This window comes from Mastigoproctus giganteus, chromosome 11, assembly GCF_048544385.1.
Source record: "Mastigoproctus giganteus isolate SK-2022 chromosome 11, ASM4854438v1, whole genome shotgun sequence".
Classification (NCBI taxonomy): Eukaryota; Metazoa; Arthropoda; class Arachnida; order Uropygi; family Thelyphonidae; genus Mastigoproctus; species Mastigoproctus giganteus.
The window spans coordinates 99688120-99714796 of NC_143585.1; the positions used below are offsets into that span (position 1 = coordinate 99688120).

Below are 26677 nucleotides of genomic sequence, written 5' to 3' on the forward strand. Positions count from 1 at the left end.
CTCAAAGTGCTTCAGTTCACTAAACCTTCTTCCATTGAAGGTATCTCTTTATTAGTTAATCATGCAGGAAAGCTTCTCTTGCTTATGCTTTTTTTTTTTTTTACCTTGCTCCCCCAGTTTCTTTAGCCACCATTCAACAGTTAGAGGATATTATAGATGCAGCGATCTTTTTGAAACCTCCGAAAGCAATACCACTTATTCTGGGTGATTTTAATATCCCAACTGCTTTTGACCCCAACCGTTCACAAAATTCACTGGCTAAGCAATTTTGCAGCATTTGGCTTAGTAATGCCCTAACTCAAATCTGTAACTTTCCCACCCGGAACTCCTCTTACCTTGATTTAGTTTTTACCCATGAATTAATTCTCTTCTCAATTTCTAAGGGTGATAATTTCATCCGATCAGATCACTTCCCTGTTGTTGTAGATTTCCTTTCTTTTATTTCTGAACCCTCCTTTGACATATACTTTTTTAGCTTTAGGCACACAGACTGGACTTCGTTAAATCAATTTCTGGGCAATCTTGACTGGATTCCAATCCATAATTTTGAATCGATTGATCATTATGTTGGGTATCTGTACTTAATCCTCCATTCTGCAATTTCTGAGTTCGTTCCCATCAAATTCTCTTCCGCTAATCGTAGTAACTTCTCTCACTGGATGTCGAAGAAGCTTGTATATTTAATTCGTCCCAAAAATTATCTCCATAAAAGGTATTTAAAACTCAAAACTAACTTCAGCTACTTTTCCTTTTCTTCCCTTAGACGCCATGTTAAGAGAATTACTAAATCTCAATATTTTCATTATCTTCATTCAGTTGAAGTCGAACTTACTCGGAATTTCAATTCGAGACCTTGTGGTCCTATCTCAAACGGCTATCGAGATCTCCTAGAATTCCTATGCTAATTAATGATTCAAATATCTCTATTAACTGTCCTCTTGGCATCGCTAATATGTTTGCTACGCACTTTTGGAAACTTTGTTCTTCCGGACAGCAACGTTCTATTCCTTGTTATCCGTTTGAATATAATAGTAACGACAGTTTTGATGGATTAGTTCTCACCAGTGGTGATGTCCAGTCAGCCATTTCTCGGCTTAAAGATTTCACTTCTCCTGGCCCCGATACCCTCTCTGCTCTTTTCTTCAAGAAAAGTAGTTCGTCTTTAGCTCTAATTCTTACAAATGTCTTCAATTACTATCTTATTCATGGCTGTTACCCTTCATCGTTCAAAGAGGCTTATATCATCCCGATTTATAAAAAACAGGGTGATAAAGCTATGCCTAATAACTACCAACCTATTACTATACTGAATACAATTGCGAAAAATTTTGAACTCTTTACTTTATAAATATCTTAGTTTTTATTTTCACCCTTTTATCAATAATCATCAGTATGCTTTTCTTCCTAGGAAATCAAGTGTTTCAAATCTTGCCTTGTTTTCTCATTTCCTACAAAAACTAACCTGGACAAAGGAAATCAAATTGATTCGCTTTTCCTTTATTTCACATGCATTTGACTCTGTCCACATCGATCTTTTGCTGTTCAAGCTGCCATCGTATGGTCTACGATCCCCTTTACCAGATTTGCTTGATTCACTGCTTGGAAACCGTAAACTATCGGTAATAATTGATGGTACTTCATCAACTCCGTTTACTCTTTCGCAAGGTGTTCCTCAAGGCTCACCATTGGGTCCGCTCTTCTTTATTTATACTAATGATTTGTCAACCTTATTTCAGTCTGTTAATGTTGAGTGACAACTCTATGCAGATGATATTGAACTTTTTACAAAGTTATTCGTTCTTCAAATGACAGATTTACTCCAGTCCTGTCTTGATTCCCTGTTACTCTGGCTCAATAAAAATAACTTTTTTCTAAACCCGTTAAAATGTAAATTATGTCGCTTTCGCTCGAATCGTGTAGTTAGACCCTCCATCCTTACTGATTATTATATTGGAAACTCTTTAATAGCAAGTACTGATTCGTTCAAGGATTTAGGTGTCCTATTTCGATCTATCTGACCTTCGTCCCTCTTCCCACGTTGATCACGTAATATCTCACACTTCTAAACTTCTTGGATTAATCAAACGTTCTTCCTTTGTTTTCAAGAGTGATAAAGTTATAATTCTTCTCTACAAGCAGCTTATACTTCCAATTTTTGATTGTGATATTATCTGGGCCCCACAACAGGAATATCTTTCTCACAGACTTGAGAGAAATTTAAATTCATTAAATTCTTATGCTATAGAAATCACATTGACTTTCACCGTCGAAATTATGGAGCTCTTTGTGGTCGCTTCAGAATCATTCCTCTTCACTCTAGACAACTCCGTGGGTCTCTTTTTGTTCACAATATCATAAACTCTGTTATCGATTCTCCATCTCTTCTTGCACAAATAACCTTTCGCTATACCCCGTTTGAATTCTCGTTATAAAATTAATTTCTCGCTTCCTGTTCCTCGCACTTCACTTACTTGGTAGTTCTTTTTTTCGTTTTCTTCAGGTAATGAATACGTACAATACTGATTTTACTCTTAATCCATCTATCTATAAGGATTTGCTCCTTACTCCGTTTTCGTAATGTAAAGTTTGTATATATTTTAATTCTAGTTCTATATTAATTACTACTGTTTTGTATTTTATGTAATTCCTAGCGTTCTCGCCTTTATTTAGGGTGTGTGTGTATATATATAAATAAATAATGACTGTCCGTCAGTGTTGTGAAATTGTTACAATATGCACGGACAGCAATGCTGAAGATAATTTCTAAATTTCTGTGTTCATTCTGTCCAAGTGGCGAAAATTACTCTTGGTTTTCAAAACCTTTTACTCACTGGGTTTTCTTAATTTCTGGTCTATATGTGATATACCAAATTTTCGTAGCCATCAATTGTCTTTCAACTCAACAAATTGTTACATATATCAAAGTTATGTGTATATAATCTCTCTCCTTTCGTATATATATTGTATTAGGCGATCTCAGTCAACTTTTGGACAAAAAAAAAAGTTCTACGTCCAGATCAGGAATGTAATTCTCAGAGAGATATCACTCGTGTCATATCTGAACGGAACAGTATCAGGAGCCTTACAATGAAGGAAAGGATTTAAATTGTACAGGGACTTGAAAAATATGAAGATGCTGCAGTTAAAGAAATTTTTTTTGACATAACCCAAGCATAATAAAGACCAAAGCAAATTGCGAAGAAGTTTAAAGTGGGAACAGCGCAAAATCTACTAAAACCTGGCAGACCTTTTATTTTAAAGACAACAGCCTATTTGGAACGTGCAAGAGAAGATATAGAAAGAAGTCAAAGAATCTCCCAAAAAACCCTGGTATCGTTGACAATGTTTTGCGGATTGATGACTCCACATTTAAACTAACTGGAACTGTTAATTGCCATAACTGTTTGTTACTCTTTTTAACAAGAATTTAAACGCTTCTGGCTTGACAGTTTAGGCTAAAATAGGTGTTCTCGGACTTTTTTTTTTTTTTTTTTTTCTTGAAGGAACGGTGACAAAGAAAGCTGAGACTACTAAAAAGACTAAATAATTCCATTATTGCCATCCGAAATCAATTTTCAGCACTGCTTTTTTATGCAGGATTGGGCACCAGATCACTCTGCAAAATTTGTCTGCGAATTCTTAGACGAAAAGGTCCCAGGTCGACGGATCGGACGGCAGGGTTTCATTGAATGGCTACAGCTCTCAGGATTTAAAAGCCTGTGTTAACAGAGAACTTGTGCTTGTGACTATCCTTAAAGGATAAAGTATGTAGTAATAAGCACAAGTCTCTGCCTGGAGCTTCAAAAGTTAAGAGAATTTGAAAACATTTCTGGGGAATTGTGCTTTTCTGTGCCAAAAAGACTACAATTTTGAAGACCAAAATGAAGACTACATTGAACAGATGTAAAATTATTTTGTCTTTTTTAACTTTATGTATTTTTTAAAGTTTATCTATTGTACTATTGTTAATTAAAATACAGTATATATTTAAAATTTTTGTTATTTACAGTCAAACATGTTTCCTTACGTACGGACCACCCTATATATGCGAACATCTTAAAGCAGAGTTGCCACCTGACTTTCCCCGTTCCTATAAACCTGGTTGGTCCCTTAAAACTGGAATTCATATATATATATTTTTTTTTTTCGTATAGATTCATCGCATTTTAACACCTATCTAAATGGCTACTTTGTGCTTAAATTACCACTAACAACTATAGACAATAAATAATGCATCGGAAAAAAACATAGTCAGACAAAAGTAAATTTTCTTCACACGAACAGGGGTAAAAATTCTTACTTATGAGTGGAAAACAATGGAGAAAATATTTAACACTTAATTAGTTAATCTAGAAGTTTTGTTAGAGAACGAAATCAACTGAGTAAAGGTGGAATGAGATATTTAAAACTTGCTTTTCTTTCTTTATAATGGATTTTATTTATTATTGCATTTTACAACTTTTACAGGAATAAAACGAAAAACTCAAGTTATAAGCGGAAACTTGAATCCAGAATGGAATGAGGTAAAGTCATTTCTTTAAGAGTAATACACGTTTGCCAGTTTTCATTGATTTTGATTTTTAAAACGAGTTTGATATAGTGGAGAGAAATTCTTTAGGCGGTTGAAGGTCACCTGTTCGCTGCCCTCTTCTCTCTCTCTTATTCCGTGTGCCATTCACCAAATCATGGTAACAACTGCTCACGTAAGTAGTGTTTCTTAGACCAATAATTTGTTGATTATAGCGTATATGTGTCGCAATAGTTGGTGATTCACCTATAGAAATTCTCTCTTCTGTAACAGCATAGACTACTGACTCACCTTCACACTAAATAAATTTTTCAATTTTAATTCCTGTGGATTTTTAGGGCATGTTCAGTTTCTATAACACAAACTATGCATAATTTCAGAAATTCGTATGGGAAATAGGCAAACAGAAACCGAGTCCTGACGACAGTTTGACGATACGAGTGAAAGACTATGAACGAATTGGAAGAAATAGGTAACTGTTCATGGATATATAATCTGCATTCTTATTTTTAATTCGAGCAGTGGTGTAGGGGCGTGATTAGCAATACATCGTATCAAGAAATCAATTTTATAAGAGAATGGGGAAGTTCTAACATAACAAATTTAAGGTTATAAAATTTAAGCAACGCATGCATATTCGTTTCATAATCAACATTTAATTTAAATTAAAATTTATCAAGAACCGTTACATTTTCAAAACTAGTATGAACCATCTTGGGGTAATATTAGCCCTAACTTTATAAATTTACTTTTGTTATCCAACTTCGTATGTAGAGTCTAGTTTTAAAATTGAGATGGGGATTATAATCTTGATTACATTGTAGTTATTGAGACACTTTACCGCTGTCTAAATCTTAACCAGAACACTGTACTGTATATAAAAGAGGGTACAGTACTAGTTTAAGAATTTACCACGCTTGCCGCCTCAGGTTCGCTCTTCCTTTAGCAGAAAGAACTTTTTTCCCATTAATTGTTTATAATGTTCATTAGTGTTTATATAAACATTTAAAGCGTTTATAAATTTTAGCAAACTATTCCCCAGCATATATAGCCAATATTTTCAAATGAAATATATAGTGAGGGAAAAAAAAAAACTATCCCTAATAAAATCTGGAAATAAACTACTATAATCATGATCTCCTTTACTAGTATTAAGCATAAAGTATAAGCTATAACAAATGAATGATCTCACTTGAGCACTAAATGATGCAGTTAGGGTTTCACCTTAAAGGTAAACTGCAGCCATTGTCAATCCATTGCAGGATGAAAGCATCCTCAACGATTCATGTTGATAGATTGACCATAATCTACCACGGTGCTCTAGTGCCGGTTGGCAGATCGAGCGCATTTAGCAGTGAGGGTCTTGAACGCCGGTCTACTCAAAGAGCGTATACTACTGCACTCCCGCTCCTGATCCTCGGCTACGGAGGCCTACCCTACTCAAATTAAATACTCATACGGTTGAAACCTTATGAGTATTTAATTCCGGCCGTTTTTATTTTTCTGTATGTGGGAAAACTTGGTTTTTATTGATTTAGAAAATATATAAATGAATATTTAATTGTTATAGTAATGATTTATAATAATTTCAGGAGAATTTCTAAATTCCGAGAGAGGCGGAAACGTTAAATGCAATCCCGTAGTGTTCCAGTAGCAAGAAAGTTACCGCTCTCAATCAGGTGACATTAGGATAAGCTTTCTTTTAAAAACCAAGATAATCTCAGCTTTGGAAGAAAGTCCTTAGTCATCTCTAAGTGCTAGAACTGTTGTGTAAACGACTGTGCAGCATAGAAGGGAAATATATTGTCTTGGAAAAAAAAAAAAAAAAAATCTCTCTAATAAAAAAAAAAACTTTTTTTTTTTTTTTTTAAATTAGAAAAAGGGTTAACTCGTCAAAGAACGTGTCATTTTTGTCTACCAGTCAAGAGGAGCCGTGTTTTCGCCCTCACAGCTTGCATAGTAGTTATAACCGTTGCCCTTTCAAAAAAAAAAATAATAAAATAAATAAATAATAATAATAAAATAAAATAACCTGGGTTCAAATCCTGTCTTGACAGGAGCGGTTTTTTTTTTTTTCACACTGGCTGAGTGAATTTGTTTTTGGTGAGGTTTGCTTCGATTTTTGATCCGCAAAATAAGCAAATCAACAAAAAAATAACGTTTACAGATAAGATATGCTGAAGCATCATAGGCACTCATTCAAACAAAGGCTAACAAAAACAGTGCATCATGAGGAAGAAGTGAGCAATTTCATCCTGATTACACGCACTTGAGTTCACCGTGGTTAGCGTTCAAATAACTGCTAAATACGACGACGTTCTTGTATTCTCTATTTTCTAAACTTTTCTAACCTTATGTGGTTGTCTCTTAGTATAAACAGAAATTTTATTGTAAGTAGTGAAGTTCTCCGTGTAACCACATAATATGCTCTTGCATGGTTATAAAGAATATGGGGATTCTGACAATAATACAAGCCCAGGTTTTAAGATAGTACTTATTTATTTATTTTTTTTTTTTTTAAATCTGAATTTAGCAATTCATCGAATAACTCGTCCAATACCATTATAATTATCGATGCTTTCAAAATTCATTACCATATTATAGTATTGAAAATTGACATTCTAGTTATGGTTATTACTGTCTAGAAATTACTTATAAAAGACAAATCGAATTATTACAGTACGCTTATTTTATACTTCTTTTACAATTTCATCTGTACCTCTTAAATGAGGAGTGTTTTCAACAGAGTTGTTTTTTTTTTTTTTTTTTTTTTTTTTTTTAAATTCTCAATTTTTCATTTTCAGGCTGATGGGGGAAACAAGTTTGCTGCTACGCAATGCTTTAGAAGCTCAAGGACCTCTGGAATATTCGTTAGATCTATTCGATCATAATCAGCGTCCAACCTCTGTAAGTGCAGCTGCTTTATTTTGTTCAAAATTACCCACATAATCATATAACAGTAAATAAATCTGCTTTAATACCTGCGACACATAACTGAGTTTTTTTTTTTTTTTTTTTTTCTTGTCAGTCAGTAGATCCCGTGTGTCAATTGAAAAGGAAATTAGGCTATTCCGTGGACTAAAAGTGTACCTAACGAAGTGGCCACTCAGTGCAATTGTTGCCTGTAGCGTAACTTAGAGATGTAGGAATAAGAAGTTGATTTTTGAATTATCGTAGTACGGCTTGTTTGCTGGCATGACCGGTGATTATTGTGATGCAAACTGGAATAAAATGCGACCAAATCATCCAGTTTCCCACGTTCAACTCTTACTACCCATTCATTCACTCAAAGGTGATCTTTGATTTACAGCGAAAAATGTTGATCTCGCATCATTAAGAGTTTCTTGCATAACTCATGACAAAAACCTCTGCCCCTAGACAGCGAGTCGATTTTGTTGTTATAAGTCTGGCAGTTTTGATGAATCGCATCCTACACTGCAGCAATACTCAGTTTTCTCCTCCATGGGAACTCTCGCTGAGATAGTTTACGGTTAGGTGGGAAAATGCAGGTTGACGTCATTTATGTCTCTCTCTCGGCCCTTTGAACAGCCTAGTAGGCATGATACATCGCCGTCTGTCACTCGTTTGGTGAAGTCTGCGTTCGATTCTTGTTGACGACTGGAGAAATTTCTATGGAGTAGAATTCGAGGCTATAGTTAGCCGACCTCAGCCTGCACAAATCGGTCTGTATGACCGATTTGTGCTATACAGACCCAAATAAACAAATCCAAATTTGTGTTATACAGACCCAAATACACTTGGGAGCCGCTAATAACAATATATACCTCTAGTACATTTAACTCCTTACTTTAAAAATTACTTATTATTTTATTTCCATATCAGTGGGCACCACTGGAACAGCCTGGTTCGGCTAGAAGGGTGTACATTATGCAAATTCCAGTTGATTACATTGATTGGAATTGCAAAAGATCAAAACAGATTGAAAATACACAACAAAATAAAAAAAAAAAAAAAAAAACGGCGAATCCAGGAAATGTTTCATGCATACAGAACTTTGTCATCTGGTAGCTTGGCTAGAATTTACATAAGGATCGCCAGAAGGTTTGTCCCCCACCTCGTTTATTGCAGACTTATGGGCAGAGGCACTCTAATTGTATTCAAAAACCTATTGTTAAATCATATTTCAGAAGCTAGCTCTACATCGGATATACCATAAGCGTTCTCTATACATGTCTTACAGTATTAGAACCACTGTACACATATAGCATGATATGGTCCTTTTATCACTTGCTTGGTATGACGAATGACCTTTGGTGATGTCTACTGTACTATCAAGCGTTAGATTCTTTTTATTTTGTTTTTTATTTCATTTTCATTTCGCGTTATTACTTTATTTTAATCCTAAATGCAACAGACGTAAGTACCTAATCCTAATTTCACAAAATACTAACCTAAACAAAATCGGTTAGACGCACACATAGCAGCAAGACAAAAAAAAAATGCACATGGTCTTTTCATATTTAGCTGCACAACGATAAGGATATCTTCAGGTTAATTCTATAATTTTAATTAATTGCATCACTATCTGTCGGACCGACGGTCCACTATTTCCTGTTTACAACCAAATTAAACCCCATTATCTCTAGCCTGCAACTAAATTAACTCCTCATTTGATATAATTCCTATACCTATTAACAGGTCTGTCAAAACTGGAATAGGGTTCATAGAAACAGATAGGTGTGGCTGATTGCTTTCACTTGTACATTAATGAGTGTTGGTCCCTGTTCAGTGCCCAGCAATGTATATAGGCAGTAATCAGTAGGCAATAAATTTAAATATTGAAAATTTAAACATTTATAGTGTTCAATATGTTAAGAATTAGTTAAATATTCCTATTACCATTCTTCACAATTAACCCCCAGTTGCACATAAGTAATTGATACATTAGAAATTCTAGTAAATGAACACAATTTATACTTTAGCTATGGCTTGTATTACAGTTTAGCTCAAATAATTTCAACTGCATAATAGATTAACTATATAAATATATAGATTTGTGTTGAATAGATTAACAAGAAAGTGGAAATAAGAAGGTAAAAAATGAAAATAAGAGATAGAAAAAATTGGGAAGCAAAGCAGTGTAATGCATGCAAAGGCAGCAAATTCTTAACCTAAGCATAGCATGAACAATAAAGCGGGAAAAAGTGAAGGAGATAGAAGATAAGATAATCATTAAAAAAATGATTATCTTGGTAGATGTCCATCTTTAGGTGGCTCCTGTCTAGTTGTATAATGATGAATGCAAGACTTCAAGTGTGTCAGAGAAAGTAGTGTAATATGTTGTTAATTAGCCTGCCTCCTAAATATCATAAAGGTGTACTTAGGGAAGTATGACAGGTGGGTTGAGTATATGTAGAGTGTGTTGTTCTGACAGACTTTCCCCCAATTAGACTACAGTGGGAGCAACCTACCAGTAGCCCCCTCCCCCGATTTGCTGACACGGCCCCTCATCTTGTCTGAGGCATGATGTTGGGATCTGCTGACACTGGCTTCAGCTGGCCTGGCTAGTGTGCGATCAGAACAGAGAAGTACTGTATGTCTATAGTGCGATCTAATCCCCAACACAAGGCGTTTGGCCCTATGACTTTACTCCCCTTCAATACCAGTTTCCCTCCCCACCTCCCATCCAAACCTTTCGCCTGATTGACCCTATCACCATAAAACTTTCCCTACTCTTAACAGTCCATCCGTGGATGATGGACTCCTTCCACAGAGGTCCCCTTTAACTTCCATTTTCCAGGTGGAAGCCTTCCTATCATCCACTTTCTTTATCTTCACCTTTTCTCCAACTCTAACTATCAACCCCGCACTCTTTTCCAATTAAAAAACTTAAGTGTTTTTTGAAGTGAGACTTCTTTAGACACGCTCCAGGCATTTTTCAGATAGGAGTAACTTGCGTTCGTGGATTAAAAAAAAAAAAAAAAAAAAATTAAATGCAACGAAAATGCGACCGTTGCCATAAGAAAATAAGTGCATTACAGGTACTCTGAATAGTCAACTATAGTACTAGACTAAATACTCCGGTTCTCGTGCGATAACAGAAGTGAAGCAGCGTCGGACACGGTTAGTAATTGGAAGGATGACTATCTGTGAATACGCGGTATTGCTGGCTTTTTGCCTTCTTTTTTTTTTTATTTTGTAACTTGTGAAAAATATTCTTCCGATTTTCACATATCATTTAATTTTGTTAATTGGTACCGTAATAAAGTGTAAATCTATAAAAGTAAAGCGAGCCTATGGATAATATTCATCCTATTTTCGTGTATTAGAATCGCCGTTAATAGAATAAAATTCAATTTGTAAACGTGATCACAATGTCCGGCGCCATACTACGTTCCTACTATTGTTTGACACATAATGGCCTTTAGCTGCCTTTGCGCCGTAAAGCCAACAGCTTACTACATATCGTATAGTACCTGAAGAAAGCGTTACCAAGGTAACAACTGCCATCAGGAGTGCCTGTGATGATTCCATTCCGCGTAGAAGACAATACAGGTACGCGGTCCCCTGGTGGAATACAAATTTGCGAGATCTGAGAATAAGAGTCCGCCTAGCCAGGAAGACATTTCAACGAGCCCGTGTACACTCTCCCCCCCCAGAGAAGTAGCTGCGGCACGGGAGGCTTACCGTGTGATAAGAAATGCATACTCCAAAGAAATACGCAGATGTAAGGAGGAGTCATGGCAAACTCTAGTTTCCACAGTGGGAAATGGCGATCCATGTGGCATTGTATTTCGGATCATTACAAACAGGCTACCCAGAGGTGAAGTTTTGGAAACCACACTCAGGCCAGATGGAACCTCGACATACTCTTGATCTGATTCTCTCAACAACATACTGGACAATATCTACCCAACTGATGACTTGGCACCGACACTAGAGCAACAAGAAATCATTGACAGAAACAGGGCATACATATCAGCTAGTGAACCGCCCTCCAAATCCCTGGAAATGAATTTGGCCCTGGCCAAAACGAAGGAAGGTAAAACCCCAGGTTTGGACTTGCTGGAAGTCGACGTAGTAAAAAAGTTCGCAGAACACTGTCCTATAACTCAAGTTTATTTAATAGATGCCTTGCTGAAGGAACATTTCCTGACTTCTGGAAAATTTTAACACTCAAGTTAATCCTAAAACACCCGAAAAAACCAACTCATGTACCGACTTTTTACAGACCAATAGCCCTGCTTTCTGTTTTGGCCAAACTCCAAGAACGTCTTTTGCTCTCCCGTCTCACCGACTACTACACAGACCAACAATTACCATCTCCGCATCAATTTGGATTTAAAACAGGCTACAGTACAGAAGACGCTATCCACAGATTAATCTCTCTAGCTACCCAGACAGAATCTAAATACTCTAGTCATAATGGTGGACTTTGCGGGGGCCTTCTATCGACTATGGCGGCCCAGCATTCTTCAAAGACTTCGGCAGGTCAAGACGTCTAGCAGTCTATACAACAGTATAAAGACCTAAATCAGCAATAGAACAGTGCAGGTTACCAACAAATACCAGACAGTCACCAGGAATATACTGCGAGGCTGTCCTCAGGGCTCTGTTCTTGGGCCATTTCTTTGGTCCATTGTCTTGGTGAGGGCTGATGACCCTCCTATGTGCGAGCAGTGCGACACCATTTTATCCGTTCAACATATTTTATGTGACTGTACCAGTTTTAGAAATGCTCGTTTTACCGCTTTTAACCATTTGACTGAACCATATACACTCAGTCAGATTTTATCCGACAATGACCATGTGTCTGCTATTTTTAGCTTCCTAAAATCAGTAAACCTTTTTACTCATATTTAAAAAATCTTATTATTTTAAGATTTATTATTGTTACTTGTTTACTGATACTTGTCTTTTACAGTTTATACCCTGACTTAGTGACATAATTCATTAGGTCACTGAAAGTTTTATTTTTTTTTTATGACAAGGTTTTGGCGCATTATAGCCTAAGTTGCTGATGCGCCAATAAAACTCAACCAACCAATCAATCAACCATTGTCTTGACCTCGCCGAGATCCATCCCTAGGATGGATCTCGGCGAGGTCAAGCCCCTGGCCTTTGCTGATGATCTCGTACTGGTTGTTCATTCTGGTACAAGAGCCACATTGGAAGTACAAGCCAACTTTGCACTGGGAAAACTTCAAGACTGGGCTGCCATGCACAAATTAACAAAGTCAATCCTTCTAAAAGAAAAGTTCCAAATCCGACGGCCACCAGTGATGAAAATTAACAACGCCCCGATCCGTCTCTTCACAGAAATCAAGTATCTGGGCCTGTATCTAGACGCCAACCTATCCTTCCACCCCCACTTAAAATACCTGTCAGCTAAAATCCGAAAATACACTGCAATGATAAGGCGGATTAGTAGAGCGGATTGGGGCCTAAAGAATAAAGCTTTATCATTAATATATAAGGCAGTATATGTCCCGGTTGTATGCTATGGAGCCTCCATTTGGTGTGAAAAGGCAATCCTGGAAAGGAACAAGTGCAAGCTTGATTTCATTCAAAGATTTATGTTACTATCGGTTACCAGGGGGTGCTGTACTGTCAGCACCCCTGCATTACAAGTCATTGCAGGATACTTATCTCTCTATCTGGAAGTTGCCAAAGAGGGGTCTCTTCCAGCGCCTGAAGAACGGAACCCCAACGCAATTGTTAAATCTGCAGTTGAACCATGCAAATGACCCTAAGAAGGAAAGAAGAAAAATTGCAGACCACCTACAAAACCTCTGGCAAGAAACATGGGACACAACGCCGAAAGGAGCAATCACCAAAAAGTTTATTCCCTCAATAAGTCGGACTTCCCCAAAGCCTCCTCCCCCCTGGTACTCGCCTGGATTGCAAGTCACCTTCCTGCTTACAGGCCATGGACCGTTCCAGCAAAAATTAACAGCCATGGGAATAGAAAATAACCCATATTGACACTGCGGTGAAGAGGAGTCCTGAGAACACCTCATGTACGAGTGTCTCACTTACGACAACGCCAGACTTCAATTCCTCACAGAGATTCAAGGAAACCCCCACAATCAGGAGTCAACTTCTCTTCAAGAAGAGGCCACATACCTAGCCTTAACATGCTACACCCAGGCTGTTTTCAATTCTAGAAGAGCAAGACTTGCGGAACTCAGGGTAGAACAGAATAACGTGCCACCCTCGACTGGGGTAGGATAATGCAAGCACCCTGGGTGCAGGATTCACACAGGAGTACCTGCTCCTGTGATTTTCAACTCCCTTCTCCATCATCTACCTTAGAGTGGAGTGCCTTCCCTATTGGTCCACTCCAACTACTGTTCCCCACATTCTGACCTCTTCTTCTTCTCTTACTTTCCCATATGCTCTCTTCAGAAAAGAAAAAAAAACCCTTTTATCTTTTTATTTTATTATAGCCTCAACTTTTTTTTCTTCTCTTTTCATTTTTTTATGGCCTCTGTCAGGAAGCTCAGGCAACCCGGACAGAGGCAGCCTGGCTCACCTCCCAGTGGTTGTGGCGGGCAACGTCGAGTCCAGTAGGGGCCCCGCGGCCAAGCAGCCAGACACAACAGAACAAAGCACAATACTACATTACCCAGACATTACACTTTTTTTTTCTGGCTGTGCAGTAAGTAGTTCTGAATTTCATCAGAGTACATATGGCGCGGCCCCTCCGTAGCCAGGTGGGAAGGAGCAGCAGTGAGTAGCATACGCTTCTTGATTAGACCGGGGTTCGAGCCCATCACCACCAAATACGGAGGATGCGGAAAGGTCAGGGAATGACCACTGCATATCTCGGAGCAATATGGCTTTAGTTGCTAATGCTCCTAAAAAACAAACTAAAAATAACATGTGGTGCAGATGTGGAAAACCACCGGTGGCGCCTGAAGTAAATACTACGCCACTATGACACTATATCATATAGCCTTGATATGTAGGGGGAAAAAAATACTATAAAATGTAAAAAAAAAAAAAAAAAAAAACTCTGCACCAGATGGATGGAATCTTATGGACCACAAGATCATCCATGCTGTTGGCTATTCCTAGCCGGCATGCTGTGGAATGCTGTCCCAGGTGGGATACAACCACCAGCACAGCTCAGCTGCTGTCATTAGGCGTTCCTACCACGCTCCCTTGCGTTGTCCTTTGCCTCCACTCCCCGGGCGGGAAGGGGAGGTTATCTCTGGTCTCCTCCCTCCTCGCCGCCCCTCGTGGGGCAGTCTGCTCCACTGATTTGAGGGTCATCTTCTCTATGGACCCCCCATATGTCTTTTCCCCGCAGCCTTGGCTCACCTCCCCCTCTAACTTAGAACTACTAGCTTTCGAATCATTGTTAAATTGCTTGAGCCCTACACCCAAAACTTAATGACATCGAATGGCATAACTAGTACTCCTTTTGGCTGACCCCTATCTATAGCGGTTTTGTTTTGTTTTGTTTTTTTAAGGTCAATTGCCACTGAAATCTCAGGAAATTAGGTGGCAGGACCTGCCAGAGTAAATAACTATAATACTCGTGTACCTAGTCTGCCTCCACGGGGCGGAGTGTGGGCAACGTTGGGTCCCATTAGGGGCCCAGGGGCAAAATGACCAGAGAACAACGGTACACGACACTACACATATACATGATCCATACACTTTTAAACCTATGGCATTGACAGTGTTCTGTTTCACACCTACAATGTATTACTACACGGAGATGGGGGGAAACTCCTGGTGCCGTTTGACACTAAACACGTTCTACACATATCGTATAGTGAACGGTAGTGTCCATCGTAAAGTGATTTGTTCGTAAAGTGGGGTTCCACTGTAGTGAGCGCTGTAAGGCGTATAGTACACGTGCAATGCGTCCGTGGATTGACAAAAATCGCCAAGAAAATGCGACAAGAAATGATTTATCCCCCCACCATTGTACCACTCCGTACCAGGCGGAGCGACGCAAATCAGTACCCCTACTAATTGCGTCATGCTATTTCATTCGTCATTCACCACCATATTTAATAAAAAAAATTTCAACGGAAAAGAATTTATAATTCAACATACCGAAGACTAATAGCGAGCGTTGTAAGGCTTAGAGCACGTATATGTGCAATACGACCATCAGCTCCACTGAGTATAGAGGAGAGATCGAAGCTATTTCGACAGCGAAAGAAATTACAGCGTGCGATGGAGTTGAACAAAGAAGCGGGAGAAGAAGCGGGATGTCCATCCACATCTTCAGAGCCTTACATCTCCCAGAAATGTTAGAAGTGAATTTGGAAGGGGTCATGGAAGTTGATACTGCAAATGAAAACGATGAGTCCTCGAAGCCCAGTCGTAAGCGAAAAAGCCAAAATCGACTCCCAGAAGTACTCCAATTCGGTCAACACATAATACACAGCTGGAACAGCAACAGGATTTTAAGAAACATCGAAGCACCCACGCACAGTTTAAACGCACATTCCTGGATAATGATTTCGGTTCAGTCTGTGATCGGCTTTAGTTCAAGAATGACGTGATGATTGTAGCAGCTCGAGATCACGCTCTTCTTCAAGCAGCATTTCCAAATGAGGATGTAAGTGAAATGTCAGCCTGTAACAGCTCGTGGCTTTCTTAAGAACAAAGTGATTCCGGCTGTGTCGAAGTCAAATGGTTTTAAATATTATCCGATGCCATAGCACTTCCGAAACTAGATTTGTTAACGGAACGTCTCATATCTCCGAGGCTCCCATTCATGCAGATTCGTCGCCTGCGGAATTCATAGGGTAAATACGGGATCTTCGGTCAAGTGATAAATGTCCGCCTAAAAAATTTCACTTAACTTCCGCTATGCGTGCTCGGCACACTTATTTTTTTTTATTTTAGGGGGTCTTCCCTAGCAAGCTCAAGTGACGTCCATTATTCGCCCCAACCAGATACTTTGCTACACTCTATGCGCTGCCTACCTCCACGTGGTGGAGCAGGCAACGGGATCCCACCGGCTAAATGGCCGGAGGAACAACAGGCCAACACAACAAAAGACTACACTAAAACTCCTATCTCAGGATTTTATAGAGCTTGTACTACGACAGAGAGCTTACTGAGCGAAGTTGAGGGGGGAGGGGGTCCCGGTGCCGTTTTGCAGTAAACATTATTATACTATACTATACTGTAACTTTAATAACCACCTCATGTCACAGACGAAATGTGAAACAACAACAATTAATAATATTCAGAAGTTTTTCCACGCTTTTATTCGTGATTCTCAAAGCGTGATCTTTTTTATTTACTCCTTTACTTGGAAAAATTTAGACTGCAATGAAGAAAGAACCCCAAGTAACGCTGCTCCGTAAGGTAATGGTATCGATTCCATTAGCATTTAGTAGAGGCACATGATGCAAGAAAGCAAGCTTGTACAGCATCAGCAAAAAAAAAAAAAAAAACCCTTCCCATTTCACTGATCCATTCATTTCAAATGTTTGTCTAGTCTGCCTTGAATTTATTTAAGCTATCAATAACAGATGGAAGTTTGTTCCAGCAATCAACTACCCGCTGGCTAAAGGCAAATTTCGCTCATCTATTCTACGACTGTCTTTCCTCAGTTTGAATCTATGCCCTCTCAGGTTTGTACTCTGAGCAAGAGGAAGAATCCCCTCAGGGTTAAGCCTGCTCAGTCATTCAAAGCCTTATACACCTCAATCAGATCGCCTCGCAGATGCCTAGTCTCCAGAAGCTGCAATTTGCAGACCTTTAGCCTTTCTTCATAGGAGCACCCCTTTTGTTCCCTTCAGCAGTCTTCATTTGTGTGCTGTGATGATAACTTTTTAAAATTTTACAGCATTACGCATAATAACGAAGACAACAAAAATGTTTAAATGGAATTGGCATTATTTTTAATAATAAAGTTTTATATTTCATAGTTATTATCTACTTTACTTTACTACAAAATTGTGGTTTTTATTTCATATATTCCACCAGGGTACGCTGTTCCTAACACTTAGCTATAGGAAAGAAGAAAAAGGTAAGTTTTATTTCATTTTTAATTTTTTTTGTCTATAATTAATACAAACTACTTTGATAAATGAGAAAGCAGCTTTGCCTATGACCTTTACTTTTGAACTATGGAGAGTATTTACCGTAGGTCATTACCGTAGCCTAGGGACCAGGCGCGCGGGTGCATAAGCACACGTGCCTTGAGTGACCGGGGTTCAAGTCCGTGACAGCTGAATACGGTGCTGTTTCTTGCAATCTGTCTATCTTGTGAACTCCTCTGACCGTTTGGTCGTCCCGGAGTATAAACAGAAAATTTATTTTATTTTCAGCACCTCTACTGTGTTGCGAAATGGTCCAATAGATTAGCTTGCGAGTCTACAGGTAAGAAGGATGCAGGTGCGGTGTCTACGTCTCCCGAAAAAAATGCACGGCTCACTTTGACCCGTGGAGCTTGAATAATTGGCTGCCCTTAGTTCAATATGCATGCAGTCACAATGCATATACAAATTTGTATAAACGCCTCTAGTGTCGAGAATAAACGGAAAATGTATTTATTATTTAAAAATTTTAATTAAAATCTTACTTTTTCATTTGACTCAAATATATAAATAAAACTGATATGAATTGGCTTAATTAGCTTTCTAGAGAAAAACAGTTTCGTTTCCTTCCTTAGATGATTAGGTATTGAACTCGCACAACTCACCTCTGGCTTTTACAGAGTACTGTATCACCGCACAGAGTAAATGGCGCAGATGTGGGAACCACTGCACCCCCCCCACCCAAACATTATGCCACCTCCCCTGGTACCTCATCTCCATGTCTTTAATGTTCTAGTGAAACCTCTCACCATATTCTTCGTTAACACTTCCTAGATTTTCTGGAAAGTAGTCGATGAGGGAGTGTAAAAAAAAAAATGTACCTTGACACTCACGTTGCAGCCCAGCTTCTTGAAGTTTGCCAACATATATTACAATACTGTATCTTTGTTCTCTAAGAAGTTCTTAGCAACAGAGCTGAAGCTAATCCGTGCCTGTTTTTCTCTTTTATTTATAGTCTCCTCAAAATCTCAGTCCCTCATCAGTTTGTAAATTTGAGATCCAACAAAAATACCTTGTTTTAGCTTCTCTTGGGTGATCAATGGAAATTTAGTAAAAAGATAGTTGAAGAAGAGACCTTCCTGAGGTAAAGCTTTCACAAACTGTTTCATCAAACCAAATTGGATGTAGAAGGAGGACAGTTTTGGGGTTTACCAGTGGTTTATGAACTATCTTCTTTGGCCAGACCTTGACATCTCAGTGCTTACTCCTTGCCCGACTGTTCCACTCACACAAAAAGAAAGGCATTTTTGTGTACCAGATTACTGTTCAAGTAACATGCCTATCACTTTAAAGTTAGCACAGATAATCCAGGCATGTTCTTCATACTTAATATTTGCGATAAAAAGCACTTTCAGCACCCTCTATTTCTAGATATCTCTCCAATATAAGTGGTAGGCATGGAATCTGCAGGTTATCTCCATGTGGGACTGGTCTACTGGCAGATGGAATATTAGGGTACACAATGCCCTTCTTACTCTTTGCATTGTATCCCTCTACATTAACTAAGCAAAAGTAAGTCATCACAGTGGTTTGTAGGCTCCTGCCATATATAGGAATTACAAATGGCATAGTCTTCTTTTTATCATTTTTCCACAATCTAAATGCCTCAACACAAGTTCTGCAAACTTTGTGATGCCCACTGTTTACCTTGGTCACTGAGTTTCACTCCAACATAAGCACAATACACACTTTTCACAAATTCTATAATGTTTTGTTTTTGCTTGAGAACTACATAACTTCCACAACTATAACAAAATAAGTTCGGATTGTTCAAACACTTGCCATGGAGACATTTTATTCACTTTTCAGCCAGGGCAGGACGAAGGTATTTTCGCACCGGAACAGAAAGATTTTCGGCGCCCTTTACTAAGGATAAAGATGTTTTTTGCCTTATTGTTCTGTTTTTGGCACTCTGGTAAGGGCCCTGCAAGCCCCCGTGCCTTAATCCGGCATAGTTTTCAACGCAACTTTGAAACGATAAACTTAAAAATAAACTGAGCTCACACTGATAAACAATGCTGTATGGAAGCTCTCAAGGTCAAGAAACAAATGACTGAAGGCAGTATTGCATACATGTGAAGATTTAGTTAAATTCCCAGCATTTACTCTTAATTTAATACATTCAGTAATACAACTCATAACATCAACAAGAGATATGTGAAAAAAAAAAAAAAAACAGTTAAGTGACAGAAAAAAAGTAATACTGTATTTCGGAAATCAGCGTAAAAAACTTAATTAAAAATAGCAATTAGTTTAAGAATATCAAACTCCCGGTTCCAGTGAGAACTTTTTTTTTTTTGTTCCGAACTTTACTTGCGTGTGTCCAGTATTTGTTTAAACCATCCAGCAATCCTATGTAATTTAAAGTAATTGACGTTGTGGGGGGGTTCTGTTTTTGTTTGACTTAATTTGAACCATACTGAGGTCTCAAACAGCCCAGAAAACGCAAATCTGACTGCAATTCCTAGAAAATTCTATATTCTAGGGTGTGTAAAGGGGGTGTTAGCAGAACGTTAAAGACACATTTATTTACAAACCTTTAACGAACATTATATACATTTACATAAAAAAAAACTATATATATGCATATCAATTTCCATATATATATATATATATATATATATATATATATATATATATATATATACACACACTGTCTTTTTCTCATCAACTATTCTCGATTTACATATTATTTGCATCAGTTGTATCTTACTTAATGAATCCTCGATGCTTTCTCAATCATTCTCTTACATTACCAATTTTTATCACTTGCCATCAGTAAAACTCATTTCAACTCTTATTACTCTTTTTGTATATTTGTTTCTAACCTTTAACACGTGAAATTTATTACAACTGGTATCCTCCTACTCAATAACATTCACTATAGATCACCCATTCTACCTTAATTACTCTCTAATTATCATCTTAGTCATCCCTCTTTACTCATGAGGTTTCTCTATTAAATAAATTTTTCTCTTTACACCTCATCTGGTATATTATCTTGTGTTGGCACCTGGCCTGATTTAATGATACAGGTTAACATATCCTTACAGTACTACCCATATAATTATAATTTCTTTACTAATTCCTTTATTATTACTTTCTTTTTATTACTCCTGTACCACCCTTTCATTATTTCATAATAATTAACATTCATAACAAATTATCCCAACCTCAGTAACGAACTTGCTTAATACAACATGGCCGCTACTTCCAATTTCCTTTGCGTTCATGCTTCCTTCGTGGCAGACAGGCTTTCCATTTCTTGGACACTCTGCTTTCTTTTCTTGGCTCACATATCTGCACAACTGGCTATTTCTCAACGGGCCGGACCCTAGATACAAGTGTAGGCTCTTACACGACAAAACTTCGGATGTACATCTTGCGATTTCGTTGCTAAGGACGCCTATTACTGCCCCTCGATGTTAAATAGCGGACCAGGCTTTCTTTCTTTCTTGCATGTTTACCTTAAACTTAACCACTGGCTTCCGATGCCGTGCAAAGCTTTCTTTCTCTCACTTTTTTTTTTCCCTTCTTCATCTTGCTACCATGAGATGTGAACTCTGACAACCAAAAATAATCTACTTCCACTTCCACCCGCAAACTCACGACCTTCTTCCCTTAGACCGCAGAGAAGTCAGAAGTCAGACACTTGCTCAATTTTTCCCCCCGAACTTTTCTTTTTCCCTCAATTTTGGAACGCCTCCCCCAAGGACCCCAACCAATCCCCATACTGTTTGTTTTCATTCCTTCCTATTTGCTAAAATAACTCGCCACAGCCATCTCCCTAGCGCACAAACCAACCATTCTCTAGAAATTCCTTATTTTTCTACACGGCAGTATGACCTTTTCATGTTTGCCGGTCACCTCCAAAACACTCAATTTGGTGTTCACACCGTCTCTGCTAAATATGGCCAACTTAACCCAAATATCAGTCACCATGACGCCGTTTTCTTTTGACATGATCACTGGACGTCTACTCATTTCCTGTTTAGTTCCTAACGGTGGCTTATATCAAAAGGACACTTCGTAATCGCATTTAAAGTCCTATTGTTCTTACCCTCAGCAACCCTTTCTCATTTGTTCTCAAATGATACCCTCTACCTAGTCCTGCTGTCCCTGTTAGCTCTCTTACATTATTCGAAATTACTTGTTTCCATTTAGCCGCTATTTAACATATACGTCTATAACTTTCCCATCCCCAAATCTAGTGTTTCTTTAAATTTAACCTTATTACATTAAAACTAAATATTCAATCTTAATACTTACTATCTTTAACTTAATACTCAGGCATTAATGCTAATTCTCATTTTCTATCGCCCTTCCTGGATTTATTTTAGCAAAACAAATATTTCTATTATATTTGTAAGATCTACTTCTTACAACGTGAATCGCTAAACTGGAAATTACGGGGAAACGGAAGATGCTGATATGTGAAACTGATAGCTGTTTGTTCTTTCAAAAGTCACCTGGCAACCCGTGCGTAATCAAACTACATGCCGTGTTTATTAAGGTTTAGGCCTAAATGGTTATCAAATGAACTAATGAGACTCGTGACAGAGAAGAAAAATGCATGGGATGCATATAAATTATCAGGCGACACAGAAGCCTATGGCAGATTTAAGCTAGTCTGTAATCAAGTCATAAAGGAGGTTAGGCAGGCGACGGCAGATTACGAGAAATCTTTGGCAAAGGATGCTAAGAAAAACAGCAAGGATTTCTTTATTTATATAAACTCTAAAAGGAAGGGAATGAATCGGATTGGTCCACTTGATATCGATGGTGCGACTGTTGATGATCCTGCTCAGATAGCAAACAAACTGAATGAGTATTTTGCATCTACATTCACACATGAGGAGTTATTAAGGTTTGAAAATGCCAGAGGGTTATCAAATTGTAGCAGGGTGCTTAATGATTTTATAATAACTGAGAGCAAAGTGGAGGAGAAATTGTTGAAGTTAAACATAAGAAAAGCACCTGGGAATGGATGGGTTCTATCCAGTTATATTAAAGGAGGCCGCAAAGCAACTAAGCAAACCCTTAGCCATAATTATGAAAGCATTTTTTTTTTTTTTTTTTTTTACCCTGTACTCAGGGAAGGTCCCCACGGACTGGAGATGTGCAACTATATCCCCAATTCACAAAGGGATATTGAAGGGTGACACGAGTAATTACAGACCAGTTAGTTTAACTTCTGTTCCGGGTAAAATAATGGAGTCACTGGTTAAAGATGAATTTCAAGATCAGCTAGACAAGACTGCAGCAATAATTCAGACACGGCATGGGTTTGTTAAGGGAAAGTCTTGGCTGACAAATTTTATAGGATATTATGATGTGGTTACACAGGAACTGGATGCAAAAAAAAAAAATATCATATACTTGGATTTTAGGAAAGCTTTTAACGCCTTGAGTACTGCGTACAGGTCTGGAGGCCTCATTTTAGGAAGGATGTAGATTTGCTTGAGCGTGTACAGAGAAGGGCAACAAGATTGGTGAGGGGAATGAAGGGATCCTCTTACCAAGAGAGGCTTAAGTTCTGCAAATTGCAATGGCTAGAGACTATGCACCTGCGCGGTGTTCTGATTGAGGTGTATAAGGCCTTGAAGCACGGTGAATTCTGAAGGGATTCTTCTACTTGTTCAGATTACGAACCTAAGGGGGCATAAATTGAAATTAAGGAAAAATAGATGTGCGGAAATTTGCCTTTAGCCAGCGGGTGGTTAATTTCTGGAACAAACTTCCATCTGTCATTGTGGAAGTTGATAGGTTAAATAAATTTAAAGAGGAACTGGATAAACAGAGGGAATGGTTGTATAGTGTGTTTAGGGTTTAACGGCACCAGGATACAGAATAGAGGCCAGAGGTTTAAAAGTGTGTGGATATTGTGGCGGTGTGTGGATATTGTGTAATGTTTTGTACCGTTGTTCATCTGGTCTTTTAGCCGTTGGGTTTCAAATGACGCCCACCGTTGCCCACACTATACCTCGTGGAGGCAGACCAGGTACACCAGTATTTTAGAAATTTACTATTTACTCTGGCAGGTCGTGCCACCTAATTTCCTGAGATTTCAGTGGCTAGGACCTTAAAAAAAAAAATGGAGGGGGGGGGGAGAAACGCTAGAAATTGTGTCAGGCCGAGATATAAGTTATACGGGTTAAGAGTTCTTTTTTTTTTTTTAATTTTAGTGTGGGGCTTGTGTAGTTTTGAGGGAATGGTTGTGTGAAATTTTTTGGCTTATGCTGCATAAGCTCATACACTTGCTTTCTTGCATCACATGCCACTACTACTACTATTACAGGCTGCCTCCGTAGCCAGGAGCAGCAGTGCGTACCACACGCTTCTTGATTAGACTGGGGTTCGAGCCCGTGACCACCAAATACGGAGGATGCGAAAAGGTCAAGGAATGACCACCGCATATCCCCAGAGCAATATAGCCTTAGTTGCTAATGCTCCTAAAAACCAAACAACAACATTATTATTACATGTAATAATACCGAACTTATCCAATAATTATATATTATTTCTAATTTCTTGTATATTATTTTGCCCTGTTTTCCGGGTAAGAACGTTATAAAAGGACTATTCAAGCAACAATTTAACCTATAAGTAAATTAGAAGCCTTTCGCTGATTTTCAATAGTAATGAGTTAAGTTTAAAAGGAAAAAAAAAGGGTGTTTTGTGGATGGGAATTGTAATCCTTGTGGCAGATTTATATTTCTCAGGGGGCGCCTCCGTAGCCAGGTAGGAAGGAGCAGCAGTGCCTAGCACACGCTTCTTGATTAGACGGGGTTCGAGCCCGTCACCACCAAATACCGAGGATGCGGAAAGGTCTGGGAATGACCACCGCATATCCCGGAGCAATATGGCCTTAGTTGCTAATGCTCCTAAAAACCAAATAACAAAAAAAAAAAAAAAAAACCCATATTTCTCAGATTACGTTGTTATGCCAAAGAGTTGCCATGGTGGTGCGCTTACAGGCGAACAGTAATGTTTCCTATAGCCATCAGCATCGATTATTACTGTTGTTCCACTGTATCGCATCGGAACGCAGTAATTATCGAATAAAAAAAATATTCAAATAAGTGCAACCCCGGATTGGCTGGAAATGCCAGAATTTTGTTTAAATTGCAAGATGATAATATCCGTGGTTGCTAGGAAAATACATAAGTTCTCGTCAGAGATGTGATATGTGTTATTTTGCGGGTTTTTTTTTTTTTTTTTTTCACAGTACGCTGTAGCAAAATAGTTGCCTTTTCGTTCGAATACTTTATCTATTTTAATTACCCTTGTAAGTAATCATACACAGATGATTTGGCAATAACACCAAATCATTTGTTACCCATTTCACCAAGAAACATCATTCTGTCTGCCTGCCTGCTCTTCTGTCTCTCCTGTTAGCATCGTTAGCGTATTACGCGATTCGACATTTAATTTTTCTGTTGTCTATGCACATTCAACCATTCTTGTTTATACAGTACATATGTCCTAACCGGACGTGTCTATCCACCCTTCAAGGTTACATGCATATTCCAACCGTACCGAAACAGCAAGAGCTAGACATTCTCATCGTGACGTCACTTATAGCAGTACAGTATTCGAACTGATTCATAAGTGCTTAATGGATGACCTAGAAATCTCAAAATGGTACGTGGGAGTGAAAGGACTTGATTCTTGAAATTAAAGGCGTGAGAAAAGAGTAACATACACCCACTTGTTTTTGACTAAAGGGGAATTTCCCGATGTTAGAAAAATGATGGCGTTTCATTAGAAATAATCAGAGTGACTGACTGTTAACCTTTTTTAACCTATTTTTTACACTCAACCATGAGTGCTAACAGATGACTAGTTTAAAAATTTTGAACCGCCTCTAATGACGTGAAGAAAAACAAAACAAAATATTAAGAGTTTAAAATATTTCCTTCATTTTTGAAATCGGTACCATTTACCAAATCTGCCCCAATTCCCCCCCCCCCCCCTTTCTTTTTTTAATTCCCCTAACGTTCAACTGGAGATACTACCGAAAAGGAAATTTGTATAAAATATTTTGCGGTTCTATCCAGCCAGTGGCATTCCAACCGTATAGTTTCGTCCGGCCTCTGTCAAGTACAGAGTTGTTAAAATTAAAGTATCCCTATGTAGAGGGCTCTGGAGCGAGTTCTAAGGTTCGTAAAAAAGAAATTTGGAAAACAGGTACAATAAAGAATGCGCTCACCATTTATTGGAAAAAAAGAATTAGTTACAAAATTTGTCACTATATGGCGCTGTGGAAATACAAATCACTTGAACTGCGCTACATTTGTTCAATGTGGCCTCCATTTTGGTCAACAATAGTTTCCATTCGAAGAACAGCATTTTCTACAGCAGAACGTAACATATCAACTGGAATAGCCAGCACATGTCGTCTAATGCTGTCCTTCAGATCTGTCAGTTTGACATCCTTTCCGATACACCTGGTTCTTCAAAAAAACCCCACAACCAGAAGTCGCATGGAGTTGAGGTCCGGTGATCGGGGTGGCCAAGATGTTTGGAAACAACGGCTGATGACCCGTTCGTCTGTAAAGTGTTGCCTTAGCAATCTTTGGACACAACGGCGGATGTGGGGTGACGCACCATCTTGCATGAATATGGTAACTTGAAGGCACCCACGTTGTTGCAGCTCTGGTATTGCGAAATTTGCCAACATTTCATAATATCGCTGTCCAGTGACGGAACAGGTGCGGGGTCCAGTCGGTGTTACCTGTTCAAAAAATATGGCCCAATTATGAATGTGGCCGTAAATCCGCACCACACTGTCACTTTCGGAGAATGCAACGGGACCTCTTGGATAACTCGAGGGTTTTCTGTTGCCCAAATGCGACAGTTGTGCGTATTCACTTTTCCATTTAAGCAGAAGTGGGCTTCATCACTCCAAAAGATGTTGCATTGCCAAGTGTTATCCACTGTCATTCGTGCCAGAAACTGAAGTGCGTATGTGAAAGGAATATCTGCATCATCATGCTTTAGCTGCTGTAGCATGTGCATCTGGTAAGGATAGTACCGCAAAACCTGACGCATTACTAGCCTTACAGTGGAATACGGCATGTCCACCACGAGAAACAGCTGGCACACT

The 26677-nt window shown here is 38.5% G+C and overlaps 1 protein-coding gene across 1 annotated transcript in view; it reads left to right on the forward strand.

Moving 5' to 3' along the window:
• The window catches only part of LOC150078290 (myoferlin-like), a 452265-nt gene that overhangs the window by 16496 nt on the left and 409092 nt on the right, over window positions 1-26677 (forward strand). Inside the window, exons 4-7 of the mRNA XM_090384525.1 lie at window positions 4468-4523; window positions 4909-5000; window positions 7333-7435; window positions 17456-17498. Of these exons, the coding sequence (XP_090240651.1) occupies window positions 4468-4523; window positions 4909-5000; window positions 7333-7435; window positions 17456-17498 (294 nt within the window). The remainder of the gene's footprint in view (window positions 1-4467; window positions 4524-4908; window positions 5001-7332; window positions 7436-17455; window positions 17499-26677) is intronic.